The following is a 24,243-nucleotide window of genomic DNA, read 5'->3' on the forward strand; positions in this document are numbered from 1 at the left end:
ATATCAATGTTACAATCACACATAGAAAGTTTCATTTGATTGACAACTCCTTCTAGGTATTTTATTTTTTATTTTATTTTTGGACAGTGTTTTATGACAAAATGGAGGTAATTGCTCCTGATTAAATGTCCCCTTATTGGTGATTCAGTATTTGTTCTTTTTTTCCCCTCCTTTAATTATTAAGCCACTGTATGCTGTAACCTCTCTTCTATTAGAGGTCAGGAACATTTGTCAGTCATTAGTCCTGAAAACACTATAATTTGCTATTTCCGTCTGAGTGGCTGCAGCCTTCTTGTGGATGGGGTAATGGAAACAACAGAGTTAATGGCTATATATCTATATATGTTCATGCATGCTTGTTTGGAGGTAAGGAAGCAAATTCATTTACTACTGAACGGTGGAAGAGCAGTTGCCTGGAGGCAGACTTGCATTGTTGGCAAATATTATTTAGAAAAAAATGGTTGTAGGCTTGTGCTGGCATACCATGTGCATGCATATGCTTTCTGTACACATTTACAGGGGGTGGTTTTTGTAACCCTGATCGAGGGGGAACTGAATCTCTAGATCGATACTTTGTGCTATTGACTGCCTCTATAAACACTTTGTGTCATGATGGTAAACAGAATGTATCTATCTTTATTTTTCTGACTTGTATTCCATCTATTATGAATGTCTTTATGAAAATCAGGCATAGATGGAAATTGGCCACTTGGAGACAAGTTTTTATATGTCGGGTGTTCCTGGTAAAGCACTCTTAACATATTTGTACAGAAATAAACTAAGGAGTCCCAAAAATTTGGGTTGGGGTAAAATACTAGGTGTACTATCTAAGCATAGGGTGATTACATGGCCATAGCTTGTAATTCACATATGTTGGGGTCCTTTGACACAAAAAATGACTGTCAAGCACTTAAACGCCCAACAATCATTGCACCTATGTTTTCATATAGTAGGAATAATCAGTCACTGTATGGAGGTGGAGCAGACTGCGGCTCTCTTCCGGCCACCCACCCCCATTCCATTCAGAGTAAGCAGCAAGTCATTTATAGATGTACGACTGCATGTTTATGTGGGCTGCTTATCTACAGGTTTTTATGCCTGCATGACCTGAATGACGAACAATAAGCAAAGGAATTATTGTTGATCATTCAGTCAGCTGTGTTTGCACTGATCTAGCGATTAACTGAACAATAACCATTCCATGTAAAAGGGCCTTTAGTGAGTCCTGATAGTAACATATTCTTAGGCTGTAGTTTATCCAATATCCTTTTATTAAAAAGGAAATACAAAGCTGTTAGTAAGCTGATACAGCTTAGAATGATGGCCACTCCACTGCTGAGTTCAACTTTTTAGTAGTGATGCACCTTTTAGTTATGACTAAATACATGGTGACTTAACTTTACCATACATCATTAACAATAATTTATTAAAGTGGCACAGAAATCTTTAATTCATCAACACTGTCAAATAAAGAGAACAATAGGGCTGCAATCTTAATAGACTGCCCTTTCATCTATTTGTAGAGTCAATCTGTTATTGGAAGTAGCTGCTTGGCATTGAACCATAGAGCTAAGGTGAATTGTGCCAGGCGGTGCCCTATAACATCCTTAAAATGTTTCCATAGATTTGCACATACTGCATATGTATTCAGTATCAGACTGGAATGCCAATGGCCCACTAGTAAAAGTAATTCTGGGGTCCACCTGTAAAGCTACATGCAAATAATTACCTAAACCCCATTCACAAATTCCTTGCTGCTGCATTCTCCATATACTTCAATAGAAAGGTGGCTGCATTTGTGTTTGACCCTGTCTCCACTGAAGGAAGCTGGAATTGGTAGACTCCAATTTTCACAATATGTGCAGATCCAGTGCACAGCTTGTGCTGGGGAAAGGGGGCTGGAAACCCACCCCAGCTCAGGGCCCACAGAGGGATTCAGCTATTCCCCTGTGCACCAGTCCGAGAATGTATGTATTTGAGCTGAAATATATTTTACACTGGGTTGCAATTCCAATTTAAGGCTGGCTGCACACAAACTGATTTGCATTGCGGAATCCCAGGGCACCACGCAGCGAATACCGTTCGTACCATGCTATGGAAAAGTGCTTTTTCCTGCACACAAGCAGAAATCAACTGCGATTTCTGCTCGTGGAGGAAAAATCACAGCATGCTCCATTTTAGTGCGGATTCCATATGGACTGCTTCCATTGAAGTCAATGGAAGCCGTCCGACCTGCAGCCCTTCCGCAATTGACATTGTGGATAGGTCGCGGGTACTTGCGTCATCGCCTAGCAATGGCGCGGGAAAAATAAATCTGTACTGCGCATGTCCGACGGCTCGCCGTCCGGACCTTCTACAGTACAGATAATGAAGGAAGAAGACTGGTACACAGAGGGGCACCGGCCATGGTCAGTCGGATTTTGCTGCAGGGTCCTGCATGCAGAATCTGGCTCTGCCATCAGCAAGTGGCCTAAATGTCACCACTTGATGCCATTTTTAAACTGTCACTCATTGGACTATGTTTGGTTTTACAACCTGCGGTAACTTTTTTCTGTGGGCCAGATCCATTGGACATATTCTTGCATGATCACTTCTTCACTCCAATAAAAAGTTAATTAAAAAAAAGAATGAAAAGAAACAAATGAGCAGCTCTTTAAACGCCGCACTGCAAGCTCCTCCATTCGCCTTTGAGAGAGAGCAGGAGGACAGATGGAATTTAGACAGGCGTTTAGAGTAATTACTCTGTAACGAGGATTTTGTTGTGAAATTAGTATCTTAAGGAGGTGGCGCAGATATCTTTCAAAGGATGAATACCTCATTAAGAATCTGAATAAAGGAAAAAAAGGAAGTGACGGTTTACAGTTGTAGCTCGGCAGACACCTGCCCGGTTTTAAATAACAGCTTTGTCCTTCGGCTTTTAAAACTTGTATCAGTTTTGCAGAACTGCTTTGTTTAAATGATACAAATCGCTTGTGTTTTGCATAAAGTGCAAAGTCTATAATTCTAAAAATGTATATCACAGAGAAGCCAATGCTCTTCACCTTGTCAGGCTTGTTTACCTACATACAAGACACCATAAGGTTTCTCATTGTTGGAACCTTTAAAGATACTTTAATTGACTTGGAAACATATACTTATGACAGGTTCATGCGCCTGACTTACTGGTTATCAGTACCTGGCACGTGGCTGTCACAAATACACTCTTTAAAACCAAACTAAACAGTAAAGTTTGATTTAATACTTACTGTCTGTCATATGTTTTATGTCATCAGAACATCCGCAAACTTGTAGCTGCAATGATTCCTACTAGAGTAGATACTATGGAATTGCATGGTTATAGCCTATCTAAATGATTGTGTTGTCCAAAATCGTTCTACAAGTGGTTATTACAATTGGGAACTTGGAAGCTATACACCAATGTTAGTCATACATTATATATAGATGTCAAATGAATATTTAATAGTCAATATTATGAGGATCTACTTCCTAACTGCCTGGCCTGATTTTAAATTCAACCTATTTGGTCTATGTCTCCAAAAACATAGATCCAACATATCAGATAATTGTGTTTACAGACAGCAAATGTTAGGAAAATGAGGAAGGGGAGTGGAGGGTCACTGCCTGATGTTCCCGTAGACATGTAGTTGGCAAGTGGCATAGCATTGAGCAAGGCCCACTGATAAAAATCTAATGGCTCTGCCCTTAAAGGGACTGTGTCATCAGCAAATGACCTATTATATAACTTGAGTACAATTTTACTTAATATACTATTAAGAATTTGTGGTGATTATGAACATTTTAAAAACCATTATGTATATTGGAAAAAAAGAACCCAACACCTGAAAGCCTGCAGTTGTCACACTCACTACTGAGTCTAGTAGGTTGATGCTTCCTGTTCTATAGAGTTCACTTTGCAGCAGCCATCTCATTATCATCTCCGATAGGATTACAAAGAGATGTGCCATGATATATAGAAAATACAGAACACTCTCTTCACAATGGATGGTCAACGCACACCTCTTCCCTTTGACTGTACAGTGACTTCTGTACAGGTCACACAACATGTCTAGAACAGTCTCCTACAAGTCAATGGGTCACCTCCTGCCCAATATGTGAATGACCAATCAGACTGCTGTGAAGCATAAGGGGTTAACTTTACGATCGGTGTAAGTCCAACCACTGGGAACCCCACTGATCCCGAGAACGGGGATCCCGACAATCCCTGCATGAATAGAGCAGTGGATGTGTATGCGTGCCGCCGTTCCATTTATTTCAATAGCTGCGCCATAGATTGCCAATTATGATCAGTCGGACCACACCAATCATCATAAAGTGTTCTCCTGGTCTGTGGATAGGGGATAAGTTTTATTTTTTTTTAATTTAGTTTGGGATACAACCCTTTTAAGCCATTGAAGCCTTTGATCAACGCTTTCTCAGCTACACAATGGGTCACATTTATTGATGATGTTTCAAGGACCAGTTCTGGCACTGTTTAAAAAGTGTAGATGTCAGCAATATGTTTAGTAAACTCCACTAGCTTCATAAGTCATAAAACCGACCCAAGTTCAGAACCAGGTGTAACTTGTTGGAAATGTGAAAGGCTTTTTTTATAAGACTGAATTAAAGCACATTGTCAACTGATTTGAACGGACCTTTGCTTTCAATGTGTGTGATTTTTCAATGACCATAATCTATGAGCAGTGCCAGTCATCGAAGAGCCCTTTTTATTCTGGAAATCTGTGGTTGTCTTGAGATCGCAAGCTTATATCAATATGATTTTCTCACATTGCTTATGGAATAAGCAGATAACTTTAACAGTATACTGTTTTGACAGATTTTACAAAGGTTGGACACAGATCAATTTCTATTCACTGTATAATAAGTTTTCTTCTACATAGTTGAACATTTTAGCATTGTTGGTGCACCATTTTACCATTTTATTAAAGGGGATTTTCAGGGAAATCCCCTTGATGACTCATCCTCAGGATAGGTCACCAATAGTTGATTGGCTTGGGTCCACCACTTCGGACACGGTCTACCAGGTGATGGAACGCCAACCGTCATTGCTGCTACACAATGAGGTGCAGAGTGGAAGCTAGCACTTTGACCCCTGTATAGTGGCCAGCGGATACAACTGGAGGCTGGGGTCTCATTAAAATCAATGAGAGCTGGACTTGCAGTTAAAAGCACTGACCTCTACATGGGTTAGAGCAGCATCTTCCGCTCCGACCCTTGTATATTCTGGCATGGATAGCGGGTGCCCAATCATCTGATCGGCATCGATCCCAAGTGGCAGACCTCAGCTGATCAACTATTGATGACCTATCTTGAGAATAAGTAATCAATGGTATATGCTTGGAAAACCCCTTTAACTACTTGCACTTTTTCAAGTATACAATTTCACATTTTTGTTAAAATGTATTTGTATAGAACAAATAATTATTCCAGGCAGCAACATGGGACAACTGTCAGGCGTAGAAGTGACCAGCATCCAAGTAATGCCCCTCACAGTAATAGACAAACTAAAACTACAATACTTTATTAATAATGGTTAAAATCTCACGGGCCTACAGAAACAGACTCACATATATCACACACAAAGAAAAGAAATCTCTCATACCCCGATGGTTAAATTGATATCTCAAGGAGTCTTGGACCGATTTCAGATATAATTGGTCCAATTCCTCCAGTGGTAAGACCAGATGTTCACTCAGTACAACTATGGAGGGGGTCTATTCACAATGTTATAGTTGATAGGTCACACATCATGAATGATTACTTAATTTAGGTTCATGGTTCTTAGTCTAGGTTCGACGCGTTTCCATGTCTGATGTTGGCATTGTATCAGGAACCTCACAGTAATGATGTCAGTGTTGGATCGTGATATTGACAGCGACAGTATGGGGAAGTAGGAACTGAGATGGCTATTAGTAATTAAATACGGACTGACAGAAGCACTTGCCAGAATTCGATAAATTGGCACATAGATTGCAACTGGAGGCTTATACCTAACACCACCAGAGCCAGATGTGTTTTATGTTAGCAGTGCTGAAAAGCCTGTAGGTGGCATAATCTGGGCACGTAGTCCCAGAGTGGTCCAGGTCTCAGTACACTGCCCTGAATAACAACTGACACCGTCTAGGCACATGAGCCCAGAGTGGTCCAAATCTCAGTGCTGCAAACTCTAAATTGAGTGCACTGTTATTGATAATGACTGACACAGTCCAGGCACATAGTCCCAGAGTGGTCAGGGCTCAGTGCTACAGAATCTGAGATGAGTACACTACTATTGATAATAGCCAGGAAACCTATAGCTAATATGTAGTCCCATCGACATATAGGTCCCAGTCCTACAGAATCTTTGTGATACTAATAGCACGGTCGATTGACCGGTAACTGCATCTGTCCTATAGACGTATAGGTGCCATTCCTATATAATCATTGTAATCCTAATAGCACGGCTAATAAACCGGTAGCTGTATCCATCAGCTCTAGATAATAATCCCCCCAGGTTGTTTTCAGAAGTATACCAAAATAATAGAGTAAAAGATATATAGTGAGAGATAGCACCTCCGGCCTGGATGGTAGACCGGAGGTAATGCTTTTATACAGGAGCAACCATCACTAAGTGGATGGAGGAGGATCGTTCTGGCCCACTCGCCTCCATTCACAGTAAACAGGCAGTCTTTCATAGATTAACAACTGCCTGTTTATATAGGCAGATCATCATTTGATTTTATTTCTATGCCTGCACGATCCAGATGATGAACAAATTAGTGTTCATTATTCAGATCATATGGGCATTTACACTAAACAATTACTCAGATTCCTGAGATACAGCGAGAATTAGAATGATAACTGTTCAGTGTAAAAGGGCCTTACATTGGCCTTTAGTAACAAGGCAAATCCAAGCACCATTATAAATAACAAAAAATGGATGAATATTTTTTTGCATGGCTACTCGCTTTACAGCATGTGATGCATGACTTTAGATACTGTACACAGTAAGCTATGAGGAAATCTTATTTTCATGTCACGCTTTGGACTGAGAACAGTCTGTTTTATATTGTGCTGTTTGGGAGTTTTACTCTTGCAGGATTCAGAAGTGAAATTTAATATAAAGAAGCCATTCATTTACTGGGATACCAGCAGTTACATGCAGGATTAAATGGACGCAAACACCAAGCTTATGTTAACATACTTCTGATTAAATACCTATTTACATGGTCAAAGTTTATCATCAGACTTTTATGGATACAAGTCAAACACCCCTTCAGATTTATATATATATATATATATATATATATATATATATATATATATATATATATATATTAGTGTATATGTGTGTATATATATATAATCTGAAGGGGTGTTTGACTTGTATCCATAAAAGACTGATGATATAATATATAATGTGTGTGTGTGTGTGTATAGATATATATAATGCCAGCAAGTTTATGGGTGTGCTCTAATTTCCAAATCTATTGTTATGCGAGCATACATAAATTACTGAACAAAAGCATCATCTATGGAATAATCTACAAAATTGGATGTAAATCTGAGTGTACAAAGTATTTCTGTCCATATATAAATGTATACATTTTTTTTTTTTTATTACTACCTTATAGTCCGACCACGCATCTACCTGTTGCATGATCTGTTAGATACTTGTTCTGCATTATCTGTACATGTGAAAATAAGAACTTCCAAAAAGGGAGGAGAAAATGAGGATAAGCGAATTAGAACTAAAAATGCCAAGAACAAACAGTATTGCATTATCAATCATTGTAAAGATAAATCTTCTATATTCCAGAACATGTCTAAATATTTAGTACCAGTCTCCATCACCATTGGCCATTGCCTCCCAACTTCTCTTAACCCCTTAATGTGGAAGCCTAACTTGAAGCCCCTAGGCCCCAATGCAAAACCTGTAACCAGGCGCCCAACTATAAAGCTTTATACTACTGGGCCCTATATGGAGAAGAGAGGCCTTATGGGCCTGGGTGCAACGGCATCCGCTGCATCCCCTATAGTTATGACTGTTTCTGGAATAAAACTTTGCTCTATTGGTTGGAAGCTAAAAGGGAGGAACCGCTCCACTCCAAATTCCAAAAATCTACAGTCCTTTACATGATCAGATTTATATTGTCTGATATTTTTTCACTCTTCATTGAATCCCATTCTAGACCGAATGCAGACAATGACTTTACATTAATTGATCTTGAAGTCATGTGAGTGTTAGTATTAACAATGGGCAGAGTAGAGGTGCCTCCTGATGCAGGTGGCCTCCCTTATGTTATTCTCTCATTAACCTTTTGACAGGAGTGTACTTTAGAATGTGTTTGTTGCAGATACAAGAACTTCAAGATCACATGCCCTCCCACTGATGCTTAGGAGTGTTTATCTGCAATTACTCCAGTCCTCAAATGTTTACTTAAAAGTAAATTGCTCAGGGTTATCCCAGTGCTGACTGTCAGGGAATAGATGGAAACCTGGTAACCTTAATCTTAAAGCCACTAGCATAATATAATCATGTTAATGTATGCATATGTGCTTGCTTGGATTAAAGGCTTGCACGCCACTGGTATGACACAATCACCTAAATTCACTAATAAATATTAGGACCCATGTAAACTGCTCTGTAAACCATCAATTTTGTACTGAGCAGAAATGGTCGCTAAAGTTTCAAACAGCTTGTTCTTATATGGCAGCTAGTGTGATAACTAACAAGCGCAAATCACTTTATTTACTTAAAATTACGCTTTTCTCTTGAAAAAACCCTAACGTGTTGTCCATCAGGGTACCCCGGGATAAGTGTATCCTGACGCCACCAGGAAGAACTGGTGGAGTCAAGATTGACAGGGGGTGACGCGCCCTGTAGCTGACTGGCTGCAGAGCTCCATGGGCTGCAGGTCCAGGCAGCCCACTAAACTCATGTAGCAGCTGCGGTGATTTCTGACAGGGATGGAGGGTTGGGCTAAGGGTAAGTGTAACAGTTAGCCTTACTGTTTTAATATAATAATAATCTTTATTTGTATAGTGCCAACATATTCCACAGCGCTTACATAGACAGGGGGGATACCGAAAGACAAAAGTACAAACATTACAGAACTATGGTTACATCTAGTAAAAAGTTGATGGAAACAATAGGGGTGAGGGTCCTGTTCCAATGAGCTTACATACAAGTAATGGGGTGATACAGAAGGTAAAGGGGCTGGAGATGTGCACGGTATGGCGGGGTGGAGATCGAGGGATTCTATACACATAGACAATGGTCAGACATTTGGCCATGTGACGGCAGAAACAGTATGACTGCAGGAGCGGTTTATGATGGCTGGCAGGGATTGCAGTCAGTAGGTCAGGGAGCATGTTATCAGGCGGAGTACAAAGGGGTTTGTTTAGGGAATGCGGTATGCCTCCCTGAAGAGGTGCGTTTTTAGAGCATGCCAGAAGTTCTGCGAGTCCTGTTTGCTCGGGTAGCCTTTGGTAGGGCATTCCTGAGGACCGGTGCTGCTCTGGAGAAGTCTTGGAGGCGGGAATGAGGAGTTTGAATTAAAGGGGCACTCAGTCTAGTATCGTTAGCAGAGCGGAGAGCCCGGGCTGGGTGATCGATTGAGATGAGGGAGGCAATATAGGGGGGGGCGCTGCACTGTGGAGGGCTTTATGGATAAAGGTAGCGAGTTTAAATTAAATTCTGCATTTAACGGGCAGCCAGTGCAGTGACCGGCACAGGGCAGAGGCGTCCGAATAGCGGCTGGACAGGAAGATGAGCCTGGCTGCCGCATTCAGAATGGATTGGAGAGGGTAGAGTCTGGTGCAGGGGAGGCCGATCAGCAACGAGTTGCAATAATCGAGCTGAAAGTGGATGAGGGCAATAGTAAGCGTTTTTAGCGTGTCCACGGTGAGAAAAGAGCGGATTCTTGCGATGTTCTTGAAGTGCAGCTGACATGTTCGGGCGAGAGATTGGAAGCAAGCCCTTCCATTCCCCTAGCGGCCCAAGCACGTGGCAGCACTGTGACCGGTGTCCCCGCTGAAGTCCAGGACTGTAGGCTTCCTCTTCAGCTCCCCCTGTGGCCAAAGCAGGCGGGAGCGCTGTCACTGCCACACGTGGGTCCCACTCCTCCTGCACCATGGGTCCCGCATAGGCTCACCCGCAATTCTCCTAGCATCCCCGGCTGGTAGCTCCTTTCAGGACCTTAGGTTCTTAACCCAATCGGGAGCTAGGGGTGTGACAGGGACGTTACTCCTGTCACACCCCTAGCTTTCGGTGGCGTCAAGATACACTAATACCAGGTACCCCTTCCCTTTTGTTCAGTGCATGTTGGCAAGTGATGCATAGATCTAGTGACAGATAACAAAGTGAAGGTGGGGGATGATTCGTGCTGTCCATAGACTTCTATAGAGAGTAGAGAAGGACAGAAGGACAGACCTGTACAGACCCTGCCTGCAGCTAAGGCTGAGCTCAGATGAATGTATTTAAATAGCGTATTACGCACGCAATGTTCACTCGCATAATATGCTGTGTATGGCTTCAATGAAAGTACATTGATTTTCATTGTTATATTCCCCCTTTTGTATATTACAGGTGTAAAAAAACACAGCATGTTCTATTTCACCACGTATTACACACATACAGCCCCATTGTTTTCTAAGGGTGCGTTCGGAATGCAATACACACGCAATTGTATTACATGTATATGTATAGCGTTTTTTTACGCATGTTGCTAGGAAACCTAAGAAGAATGTTTAAAAAAAAGCAGGATTCGGGAAGCCAGTGCAGGACAGCATGCGTAAAATATGCTGATAATACAAAGACAAAAACGTGACTATACGCACCGGTAAAACGCTGCCATTTTTACGTAGCATATTACCGTACGGTTGTGTAAGCACAGCCTAATACATGATTACTGTGTTACATCTACTGGAATCACTCCACTGCTCAGTGCAGATTAGAGGCCATACATTTGCATAGGTTTTTAGAGGCGGAATCCATGCAGATTCAGCAATGTAAACGTGCCTTAAAAGTGCATTCACATGAAAATGGTTGGAGTTTTGTGCATTGCAAGATGCATGAAAATGCAAACCATTATTTGTAATGGGTGTTTGTACATAGGCGATGTATCTGCAAGATGCATGAAAATAGAACATGCCGAAACTTTTCCGAGTATCACACAGGGATTGAACATGCAGGCATGCGGTCTCCTGCGCATCACACCGCATAGTGGATCTAACTATAAACAATATGTTACCTATAGATAATAAACTTTGTGAGATAACCCCTTTAAGAAATGCTTGAACAGAATCTTTACGAATGGGGAAGGACAGCGCAACTCCAAGTCATATATTTACCGGGAATGATTGGTTTTAGGAGAACATGATTATTAATGCCAACTATGTGTATAAAGTCCATAGCTCCCCAGAAAGTAGAGTAGGTAACAAGCTTTAATATATTCTAATACTGTAGGAAGTTTCCTCCGTGTATGAATATTTTATCTGCTTATTCTTATAATATAGATGACTTTATTGCAGCCACATAATTGATGTGGCAAGTAACAGAGGGCTCTCACAGTCATGGATGGAGATGGCTGCAATCTCCCCTTGCTGTGAATAACATGCAGCAGACTTTTCCTGTCAACAGATCATGTTGCTGCAGTCTGTTACTTCATATTGTGGGATTTCAATTTGCGGTTCTCATAATTGCCAGCAGCTCCTAATTTCCAGGGATGATCCTATGTTTGAAGAATGATGTTTTTATGCTGCTAATGTTCTTTATTCTCCCTTCATACTGATGAATGGAATAAGATTGCAACAATGTCACACGTAACCCGGTCAGCAGTGTATTAACTAATGTCATTAATGTCTCCTTGCAGTGTGACCATCTGCCTAGGTGACCATAAGTCCCTGTAACCATGTTGGCCTGTCTTCAAAGAACCCAGAATCCTCCAGTAAAGCACCTTGTATGTTCCAACAAGGGGCTGGAGCCTCGAAAGTGTAAGTGAAAAGCATGTTTATTATTTTGTATTTTCTCTTTCCTGATGTAACAGTTTTGTAACATTACATTATGATACATTGAAGAAACATTTCAAGGGTGTATTTACACAAGTGATTCTCATACTATTTCTGTGCGTTGAAATCCCACGTTAAAAAACAGTTTTCTAAATGAGTTCATTTACATGAGCGATTTCTCGCTCACACCGTTGGGACATAGCGCAGCATCTTAAGGCGATTCTCTTTAAGAATCAGCCATTATTTCCTATGTGAGCCAAAAAAAAGCATTACACTCACATGTAAATGTAATTATCATGCAAGTGTGATTTTATTAATTTAGTTTCAAGTGACTGAGGTGCAATTTTTACTTTTAGACTAACATGCGATTTTCATGTGTGTGTAAATGGCATGTGCAGTGATGCAATGCCTTTTTCTCGATAAATGCATTGCAATCACAGAAATTAAAATCGATGGTTTACAAGTGCGATATTAGTGAGTTTCTCACTAATGACTGATATTGCATTCGCCCATGTGAATACACCCTTATTTCTATATGGGCATTAACTCTTTATTGACAACAATGGGTTCCATGAATTGAAACCAGTGATGGGATTCTTCAATTCCCAATAACTAATACTGCACATCTTGCTGCTTCAGTAAAATACAGCGTAGCATGTGTGAACATTAATTCCATGCAGGGCAAAGAGGAATCCCCTCCATAGAACATGTTGTATGTAAAAGATGGGAAAACAACAACTGTAACACAAATGGACATTTTAACTTGCATTCACGCTCACTTTTCGTTTTAGCTTTGTTTTTCCAGCCAGCGTAGAAGTAGTTAAACTGTCTAAATGCGGCACTGAAGGCTTTCAGCTGAAACAGTATTCCATATCCAGTGGCACCAGCTCAATGAGAGATATGACAGGGTCTGATAAGACTCTTTTCACTTATTTCAATAGACCTCTATTTTAATACAGCTTCCTTTGTCTAAATGGTGGGTGATTTCACTGCTTATCCTGCTCCATTTAGTATGTGTTCCTTTTAACTGCTACCATGCCGAATGGGGGATATGCTGTCAATACACATGTTAATGTCTTCTATAGTGAAGAGCGCCTCGCTGGTTAATAAATAATATATTGCTCGGCTCCCATGCCCTTGCATTTCTTAAGTAAATGATTTAGGGACCTGTTCCTATGGCATGAAAATAAGAGTTTGGGTCAAGCTGGGTTTATAATGCAGATTAACTCCCAACTAAAGAGGCTTGATTGTAATGTCTGTTCATCACGTGTCTGAGCATTACAGTACATCTATTACCAGCCTGCGACAGGCATCTACTAATGAAGGTTAAACTGTTTGAAATAAGTACCTATGATATTATTTAGCTTCCTGTAATCGTAGCACATGTAACTTCACCATAAATCAGGCCAAGGAGAAAGAAATACATTAAATATTAAAGTGTGCTGGTAATGCAGGGGAGTACAGTAATGGCTTTATTTCATGCAACAAAGTAGTAGCAATGTAACTGAGCGATGTGGCTAACCACTTGGCTGTTGCTGACATGAGCGTCTTCCCTTCTCCAATATGCACTGGAATTAAAGGCTCCGATTATATCCGTATACCGCTGCTGTGTTACTTTCTGAGTACTTTTTTTTGCAAAAATGTTACAGCTGATATCACCATATGACAGGATAATGCATCACAATGCTATTACTGCATGTGAATGTTTTCCAAACGTCATCGGATAACAGAAGGAACTCAGATAGGGACTAGGGGGCACATTTATTACCATGTTGGGGTAGAATTCTGGTGTAAGTTGCACCTTTTTTTCATTTGGTGTAAACCAATTTAGATAGATTTGCTGTTGATTTGTGCCAAAAACCAGCTGTTAGACTTCACACTCCACTTTTCAGAAGTGCATAGAAAAGGATGTGGCTTGCTGCTTGGCCAGAATTTAGAGACCTTCATGAAAAGCGACTTTTTAAAAAGTTGCACAGTTTTTTGCATTTCATTCCAGTAGCTGGGTGGCGTACAAGGTGAGCCCACATCTCTAGACATATTCAAGGATGCAAACATCCTTTCAACATCTTGGATACATTTGTCACATTTCAAACTGGAGAAGAAAACAGTTTGCCAGAGAAGAGGTGTCAAAAATTACCCTGATGATGAATTTCCTTCTATGTCTCAGAAGCCTGTCTGACTCTGGGACTGGGAACCAGTTGCATAGTTGTTGCAGATGGTAGTTTCCTGAATTCAGCCATCAGAGGATGGAGACGTTAAAGCGACCCTTCAGTCCTGGACAAACAAGGATGGCTGCAGCACTTCCCTGACTGCCTGATGCACATTAGTATGTATCACTAGTCTAAGACTCGACATGGTTTGAATGGCCCATGCTGCCCTTATGAGCAGTAGTGTCTTAAACTATCGATACCAATGTGCATCAGATAGCCAGGGAAGTGGTGCGGCCATCTTTGTTTAACCAGGACCGAAGGGTCACTTTAAGGTTATAATGGGCTCAGTTAGGTATAGTATGTTTAGAATAAAGGTTGTGTTTTTTTCTTTTTTTTTTTTTTGTGTTCAGCCACATTTACATGGGCTAATGCAAATTGTGACTCTCTAGTGCAACTCGCATTGCCCAACACACAGACACCTAGTCCATGTACTGTGCGAGGTGCGGGACACCACACATTAAAGCCCCTTCTCATGCAATACTTGGACGAAAATGGGGCCTGCGGTGATATTTTTGACTTGGACTGTAGGACCAATTAAAAAATCGCCCATGTAAATGAACCCATTCAAATGGGTTCATTTTACATGCGACTTCTCCCTGTGTCAGACCGGACAGAACTCTCACGAGTTTATCGGCTGTGTGAATACGGCCTTAAGATACATTTTACACCTGTGAAGCAAAATACTATCTAAACTGTAATATGGACTAAAATCATCCTTATGTTACAACTTGTAGCTGAAGATGTAAATCGGTGGTTCTTCAGCAGAATCCTCATGGTGATCCTCTGGCAAACTTGCATCTATTGGTTTTGCAGATCCTCTTTGGTAGGAGAAAAATTACTCAGAAAACAACAAAAGTTTCAAAAAAACTTCAAAATAAGGAGCAAATTTCTCTCTCACACTCAACTTAAAGTACCTTTTACACAGGACGACTGTCAGTTGCATAAGAGCCATCCCAGCGACTAGCTGTCCTGTGCTTTTACACATGAGCAATAGTCTACCAAATAACGGAAGTGGGGCAGCCTTAAGTCTCTTCCGGCCGCCCGACCTCCATTCACAGTTAGCAGGAGTTGCTCATAGATTGAGTGACTCCTGTATACACGGAATGACGAGCGCTCAGTAGTCTTTCCATTTCATTGAGTTGAAACAGACTGACTAGCGACTACTGCGCAACTTCTCACTCAGCGCCTTGTCGGTGGCTGTGTTGTACAGAAGCCGGCAGTCGCCTGTAATCACTTGTTTGAGCGATTTATTCAGGCGACTACCAGTCATATAATAGGTACCTTTTAGACTCTATTCCCATCTCATCTGAGATGTATATGGGGAGCATTCTCCAACTCATAAATCCGATGGAAGGCTCCGACATATACCACTGTATAGCCCTACGCTGTCCAGTGGCCACAATGTTAAATGCATACTGCGCTGTATACTTGTTTTTTTCTTTTATGGTGACCTGTTATATTTCCTATAGTTATTTTCCCTGTCCATATTCTATATTAGGATATATAAACCTATAAGGGTCCCCAACTAAGGACCCTTCTTTAGGAGCTACTAACAAACAGCAGCTCTTCCTCTGACATTTGAATCATGGCATAAATTTCCATACAATTGTGCACTCCCTCGTGGCCCATGGCGCGTCCATCAATCTAGATCTCATGTTCCTTGGCAAATGCTAAATTAATCTTTTTTTTTTTCCCCTCTTTATTACAATCTAAATCTGAAGCATCGATAAACCAGTTCTCATTTCGGAGCATGTGGTGGGGCCAGTATTAACCCCTTATCCACCCCAAGAACGAACTGCGCAATGCAGAGTAATAAACTACCTAGCTGGAATATCTTTTACTGATTCGCGCGGCTCAGTGCACGGCAGGATCCGTATTTAAATTATATATAAATCATCATCTGCAAATCTGTGCGGCCAAATTCATTCTTGTATTGCTCTGTTCAGCGGAGAGGAGCGGCTTCTGTTTAATTAAATGTCACTTATGTACTGTATGCCTTTATTCCTCCGCTGAGCCGGTCAGGCATCTGTATATGGATGAATCAGAAAGGATCTGAAATCCAATATATCTTAAAGATATAAAATAGAATTGTAGCCATTGGAGAATGTTCTGTATCCCATCATTGATTCTCTCCGCTCCCACAAACTTGTCTCTTGTAGTATAATTGGTTCTGAATATGTGCCTAATTTAGTGGCTCCAGTCCATGAATCGCATAGAAACAAAAATCTCAAGTTTTGGCCAAGGCTATAAAAATATGGTTTTGGTATGTATTACGGAGCGCAGCATTCTGCTGTGTGATTGCACGATGACAAGGAGAATCAGTATCAAATGTGAAAGGTGAAACAGTGTTTGTGAAACAAGTTTCCCCCCCCCCCCCATTTTAACCATTTCTTTACCGAGTGACACAGCAGCAAAGTCAGCATTACAGCAGCGGAGAAAGGAGCAGCGCTTCTGTCAGACAGAGAAAAAGAATTCTCGCATTAAATGGATTGGAAGGGCCCTGCGGCTCGCCGGAGGCAGGTTTAAACCCCCCTCTGTACTGTCATTTAAGAGACAGATCTGCAAATATTCTCTCTATTAATATTTCATTTGTCTCTTAAAGACACACGCCTGTATTAGAGAATGTAATTTTAAAAGAGAGCGTTTAGCATACATGCCATCGGTTAACTGGTTCAGTACCGACGCGCGAAGGTGGGAGGTTGGAATTGATTAAAAATACAGCTTTTGATTTTTATTTTAATGGCTTACATTGGGATAACGTGACTTGTAGTAAGACATATGGTAAATGGAGGTCACCGCTGAAAAGTGAGGCAGAGGATTTGGCACCCTTGGCACCTGAAAGGTTTTTTTTGTTTTTGTTCTCCAGAATAGGGGGTCGCTAAAGGTCAAGGGTTGTGCGTGAGAAACGGCCAGTTGAAAACCACATAGAAAAGGCTAAAAATTAACAATCTGGTAAAGGCTGCCAACATTTTTAAAGGAAAACCGAGGTATTAGTGTATCTTCAGAGTATATAATGTGCACTGGACTACAATGTACGTCTTGTTCCCAATTATCAGCTAATTTAGCCTGGGAAATTGTAGTGTTGGGATGATTATAGTCTTCTTCTTCAAAAGGATGATTGGCAGGAAAATGTTTACGCTCATGATCGCTACTCTTATTTCACATGTCTTCAGATCTGATATCCACCTGAAACGTTTATATACATATATTAGCTTTACATTAAATGGGTTGCCAGGAGAGATGAGCGAGTATACTCGCTAAACGCAATTGCTCGAGCGTGCATTGCCTTTAGCGAGTACCTGCCCGCTGGAGACCAAGGGTTCGGGTGCCGGCGCGGGGGAGCGGTGAGTAGCGGCAGTCAGCAGGAGGGAGCAGGGGGGAGAGAGGGAGAGAGAGATCTCCCCTCCGTTCTGCCCCGCTCTCCCCCACAGCTCCCTGCCCGCCGCCAGCACCCGAACCTTTTGTCTCGAGCGGGCAAGTACTCGCTAAAGGCATTTAGACTTGCAAGTTTTGGGGTAGAAATCTGTAGCGGCAGATTCAGCGTTATGTAGCGGTACATGTTTCAACCAAATGTCGTCCTGTGTGAAAGCAGCCTTTAAAAAAAAAAATAAATTAAAATTCTAAATCATAGGGAATGTTTTTAAAAAGAAACAAAAAACAAACCTCGCTGGTTTGACCCTCCGCCACTTCAGCACTGCCGCTTTGCTCTTCCTGCTTTTTTATATGCTTGTTAGCCGTGACGTACGGTATACCCATGTAACTGCTGCAGCCAATCGCTGGCCTCAGCCGTGTATGTCACGTGACCATTGAGGACAGCTTATTTTTTTTATACTAGAACTTTAGAGAAAGAAAAAAAGTTTTGTAGCTGTATCTCAGACAACCCCTTTAATCAATGGTGGGTTTTGGATTTAGTTTCTATATGATCAAAAACTCATTTTAATGTGTATAACGAATAGACATAACTTCTTCCAGGCGGCTTGAACCTCTACTTGCCTAAAGCAGTTGTGCAGAATAAGATATAAATGTAATTCAACACAAATAATGCATACTTTAGTCGCCTTATATCATAGATTCAATACGCTGGATGCAATGAAGAGAACTGGATATTGGATCCAGTGTGTATCTTGCATACTTACAAGAACTTGCTTATGTAAGGGGTTAATAAAGCTTATAAACAGTCAGTTGAGCTGCTCGCTTAGGATTTGTGTTGGCCTCTAGGACTATAACACGATATGACAAGCTGTGCTGTTGCACCAGTCAGGGCTAATAACGTGTCTTGCCTCGTTTGTGCTGAGCAGACGTATGCAAAATGATGTGTACACAGTCTGCTGCCTGGACCAGTTTAAAGGTGCAGTTCCTATGTTGGAAATAACATCTACCATTACAAAAGGAAGCTACATGCTCAAACAGATGACAGGAATACAGGGATCTGGGGATGTAATTCTCCATATTTGCTCTATCTTGTACAGTTTCTAGTATAGTTTACTATTTGGTAGTATGCTGTGTTCATGTTTGTAGATTTCGGTAGTCGTTGGGGTTTACTTTAAACACAAATAACTGGAATTAGAACATGATGTCCTTGTGGTTTGCAGATCTGTGGGGAATGCAGCTTCTGGGACAAAGTATCTAGAGCTATTGCACAACTGACCTCATGCCCAAAAGCTGGGGCGGGCAAACAGTGTTGGTGATGCCCACCGCAGCCATTCCAAGCGATTCTTCTTTTTAAACCTGCTCTTCATAAATGCACACTTGTCGAGTTCTGAACATCTGCTTTAGGGAGATTTAATAATACAGCACAGGGAGGTGGTGCATGGATTTTTATAAAAACTCATGCCTTTTTGCATAACACACCTCCATATTTTAATAAAAACATGAAAACTAGAAAACCCTGGTTCATATACGTAAAATTGAAGGAGGAGTTCTGTGAATACATACAGCTCTAGTCTATTTCACTTGGGGTCTTCTCCAGGTACACACAGCCAATAATACAGAACCCTGGCCACTCTCCGCCTGCGGGGCCCGAGCCCCGGACGCTCTCCGCCTGCGGGGCCCGAGCCCCGGACGCTCTCCGCCTGCGGGGGCCCGAGCCCCGGGCGCTCTCCGCCTGCGGGGGCCCGAGCCCCGGGCGCTCTCCGCCTGCGGGGGCCCGAGCCCCGGGCGCTCTCCGCCTGCGGGGGCCCGAGCCCCGGGCGCTCTCCGCCTGCGGGGGCCCGAGCCCCGGGCGCTCTCCGCCTGCGGGGGCCCGAGCCCCGGGCGCTCTCCGCCTGCGGGGGGCCCGAGCCCCGGGCGCTCTCCGCCTGTATAATAAATAAAAGTAATGCGGAAACAGTATTAATATTTCTACAAAGAAATCAGTCCTGTTAACTAATGCAAATCACACAAATAGTCTGTACTTAAGGGGCTGACACACTATTACTAGTAACACAGTCCACAGCGACTGAACCGCAGCCTATGTACCACTATTATAGAGGCTCAGGTATATGTGGCTCTGTCACAGTTCATAGACTCAAGCGGTGGAATGATTCCAATCCAGTATGAGGGCTCCTTCCCATGCGGATTTGTGCAAACATTTTTTCTTTTTGTGCATGCAGAAAATAAACGCAGCATGCTCTACTTCTTTGTGCATTTGTGCATCAAAGATTCCCATAGGAGTCTATGGGGGTGCGCAAATGCGCATGCAAAATTCAACGGGGTGTGCAAAAATGCATATGACTGTCTATTGTTGTGCGGGTGTTCCGCTGGGTTGGGGATGCGGTGTTGAGTTGCTCTTTCTTTTTTAAGTTCTCCATAAAAGGCAGCCCCCGATCCTCTCTGAGCATCCGCTGCACTATCCAAGCTGTCCCGCTGCGGCAGACTCTTCCTCTCTGGCAGCAGCTCTCCTGCAGACTCTGGCATCTGACAGTGCTCCAGCGGCACTTCTAGCTTACTATCACAGTCCCTGCTTTGCTCCTGTCACACAATTCCCAGCCTTTTATAGTCCTGACATCATTCCTTTAGAAGGTTTCCACAAAGTATGCTCCGTTCTATAGTGCCAAAAATGGGCACAAATTGTGGCCCAACTCAGACTATCTCCAGCTATATGTGTTCTTTAGAGGGTTGTAAATCCTTTCCAGATGTATGGATGTAAGAGGGAGCACTGTACCTGCTGCCTTACTAACCTCAGACCATCGTTCTCTGGTGTGTAGAGCGTACAGTGCCACCAACGTAGCTCATTTTAGAGACTCGTGTGGCATAGAGTGTTTAGGCAGCAGAAATGCAGTCCTAAGCTCTTGCTCACGACCTGAAGGTTGCAAGTTCAATCTCTGTGTGGTTGAGATAGCCGGCTCAAGGTTGACTCCGCCTTCCATCCTTCCGAGGACTGTAAAATGAGTACCCAGCTTGGTGGGGGGATAATAAATAAATTCCATGAAAGTGCTGAGGAATAAGTTAGCGCTATACAAATAACAAGATTTATTTATTTTTTTTATTTTTTTTACATCAAGCTGGTTGTAGGCAGAGTGAGGAGAAAATAAGGAGACCCTTACCAGCTCCATTGGAGGACACACAACTCTCCAGCTGCAGAGACTAAGAAGGCGACCATAACTAGGACAACCGGTTGAAATAGCAGGGAGCAAAGCCACCAGTCAGGGAGCTGCTGGACTGCTATGTGCACTACCTCACTTTCTATACAGACCGGTGTCCTCTGACTAGATATTCAGCTGCAGTACTAGCACAGCAATGGGACGGGAAGTGGGGTGCCCTGGAGATTTGTCCGCTCGTCCTGGAGATCTCTGCTTTTACATGGACTCTGTCTGATATTTTGAGAGAGTTGACAAGTATGGATAAATGTAAGTTGGAATTTGATTGATTGCTACAGGCAGGACTGTCAACAGCAATATTTGGCTCTATTCAAACGGTCAGGGTTCCTTGGGTTCTTGACCTCCAACATCGATCCCACTGTTTACATGTGTTGAATAATGAGTTACTCCCAGTTCCCACACAATGGTCTATGCATCTGCCTCCTATACCACAAAATTGAAATCGAAGACTACTTGAAGATTTACATTAAAAAAACGGGTCTTATTTTTGCATACAGTATTTCCATTATGAGCATCCATGGCATAAGAGGATATACCTTACATTTCTGTTAGCACTGATTCCATTAGACCAACACCCAGGTGACAACTGAGACCTAATAGGTGAAGGCGGGCCCCTATTGTTAGCATTTATCTCCCTGATGATGACCCTGGCCACAGGCAACACTGACATATTGTACAGTTTGATAAAACGAGTTCTTTTTATGCAAAACTGAAGAATCATTTTAATGATTCTAGAAATGTGACTAGGGGTTAGGGAGTCGGTGAAAACTCGTCAACTCAGCATTTTGACAGGCAGATTTTCTATCTGAGAGTCGCGTACGTCACATATAAGACAATGCAAGCTGAAATGCAGATGAGTATTCCGGCTACTGTGAGTAAATACAGTTCTGTAATGGATACATTTTCCGGCTATACAATAGATACATTTTCATGAATTCGCTGATCGCTAATGGTAAGGAGCTCTGTCTCATTTCTGAGATCGCAATATAAAAATGGTTTCTAGAGTTTGACTGGGTTTTATTCTAACTTTTATGTAGTCTTCAATGAGAAACTCAGCCCTCGGTCCTCACAGAGAGGTCTTGTCAGAAGCCATTATGCACAGCAGAGGTTCTTGAATTTGGTGTGTGAATATTTACTGCTCCCTTCACCGCTTTATTTAATTTCCACTGTGATCTGTAATATGCAGGGTCACTGTGACTTTCATGTCCCTGTTACTGAGTATTTGGTTTGCAGCCTTTATTCTCTCCCTAACACAATTAATATGGTTTTCATTTCTAACCTTTTTAAGGAAAGAGACATCTGCGAAGGTAAAGTTGCTAGAAGATGATAATGGAGCCATAAGGTGCCTCGGATTTTTCTTTTGATCTACAACGCTTTAGATAAAAATTTGGAAATCTACATGTAAATGTTTGCAGAATGGGCTCAATGGAGCAGATTATTTCTCTGCACACCAGACTTCCTGTTTTGCTGAACCAGAAAGTTCTTTTGTGAAGGCGAACAGCAGGCGGCCATCCCATAAGGTCAAAGAGGCGCTCAGCTGGTTAAGAAAAATCACAGCCAAAGGCAAATATCTTTAATGAAATCTCTTTTTTTGCATTGATATTCGCAGGTACTGGAAATGGCATTTTACGATTTCCCAAGCAATATTTACACTTTACTGCTGGGTCTAGGAATACACTGATAAGGCAGGTAGAATATCCTTATGGCTAGTATTACCCAGGGTTTGGCTGAACAGTGAATTTGGCTGCTACACAGGGCAGTGTAGAACTTCAATCTCACAATCTAATAGAACTCGAATTGCGACTCTCAAATTGCTGTGATTGCAACCCGCAGGTTGGAAATGGTGCAGCAAGGTTGTATCCAGTATAGACAACCCAGTAGTCTGGACTCCAGGATGATGTATCTTCCGTACTGCTATATTGATCTTTTGCTTGTTTTAAGGAGTTTTAAACAAAAAAAACAGTTAACATTTCAAGCAAATGTTCAGCTGTGAAAATTAGGCCCCCTTCACACAATGTGCACACAATTTGCGCACGTAATATGCAGAGTAGAACCCATTGACTTCACATGCGTTTATTGTTCATGCGCATTTTGGTGGCACAAAAAATGGCAGCATGCTCGATTTTCCTGCCCAAAATTCACATAGAATTCAATGAGGATACACAAATACGCATGCAGTACCCGAGAAGCGTGAAACACTGCGTAATTGCACAGAAAAAAAGAACTTAGACTAAGGGCTTGTTCAGAGCGAAGTCACGGAACTGAGCTCTAGCCCCGCCTCCTCTCATTGCAAATAGTGGTGAGGGGTGGAGAGGGGGCGGGAGCTCAGAGCACTGTTCCCGGCCTGCCTCCTCACCCTGCAGAGAGGGACGCCGTAAATCGACAGGGCGTGAATATACAGCCGATATACGGTTGTCTGAATAAGCCCTAACTTTCAAACAGTGTATTTTTTTGGCCATGCACAAAACGTACAGTAAAACACTGAGTGTGCAAAAAATGCATAACTCATTCTGCAAATACGCAGCACTCAGGTGCACATACCATATGCATATGCTCGTATGAAGGGGGTCTAAGTTCACACGTATGTGTTTTGTTTTTTTTTGTTTTTTTGTTACTATCTATTCTGACGTGGGAACAGCTAAACCAGGAAGAAAGCCCTTCAGTTTCTGAGCCCATAGACATGCATTGAAACTGAAGACCTGTTTTCCATCCCCATTTTTGAAACTGGAGCAAAAGTGCAGACTGTTGTGCCTTTTGTTTCCCTTTAATAATAATTAGAGATGAGCGAGCACCCAAATGCTCGAGTTATTCGAGCTTTTCGTAAAATTCAAGATCTCTACTCGAGTAATGTACCCCATTGACTACAATGGGAGACTCGAGCATTTTTGTATGTGGGACGTCGGGTGCCGAGCTTTTTTTTTTTTTGCTTCCCTTTTCCTTTCCGGGTTCTTGCAATTTAGTTGTAAACACAAACACTAGTATGACCGCTGCTATTCATGTTTGCAACTGATTGTGAACCAGAATATTCCTACTTACTGGCAGCAAACGTCTGGGGATTTGGGAGGAGACACAATGTATATTAGTAAGTTGTACTTGTACAATAATGGAGCTTTATTTGCATACAACTACATTGTTGCTGTAGGATGCTGCAGACTTCATTACTGCATATCCAGTTCTAAACCTGCATGAAGACTTCGGGTTATGTTGTGCTAAAGGCCTTTCTGCAGAGATGTGAACACGCTCTTATTTTTTCGCAGGTGCAATCCCCACAAGTGCCATGCATGTGGCCTATTAACGTTTGGTAGGAGTCCAGGAGGATGTATTTATTCCCTTTTAAGTATTTTTATCACACTACAAGGCTCGATTGAGATTTTTATTTAATTAAAAATTTGCAAATGTCACAAAGCTAATTAGTGTCACATTAATTGAGATTTGGGTATTCAGCC

The 24,243-nt window shown here is 42.0% G+C and overlaps 1 protein-coding gene across 1 annotated transcript in view; it reads left to right on the plus strand.

Annotated features, from left to right (window-relative positions):
* The window catches only part of FAM222A (family with sequence similarity 222 member A), an 85,700-nt gene that overhangs the window by 39,132 nt on the left and 22,325 nt on the right, over positions 1–24,243 (plus strand). Inside the window, exon 2 of the mRNA XM_066603871.1 lies at positions 11,874–11,994. Within this exon, the coding sequence (XP_066459968.1) occupies positions 11,913–11,994 (82 nt within the window). The 5' untranslated portion in view covers positions 11,874–11,912. The remainder of the gene's footprint in view (positions 1–11,873; positions 11,995–24,243) is intronic.

This window comes from Eleutherodactylus coqui, chromosome 5 (genome assembly GCF_035609145.1).
Source record: "Eleutherodactylus coqui strain aEleCoq1 chromosome 5, aEleCoq1.hap1, whole genome shotgun sequence".
Taxonomy (NCBI): Eukaryota; Metazoa; Chordata; class Amphibia; order Anura; family Eleutherodactylidae; genus Eleutherodactylus; species Eleutherodactylus coqui.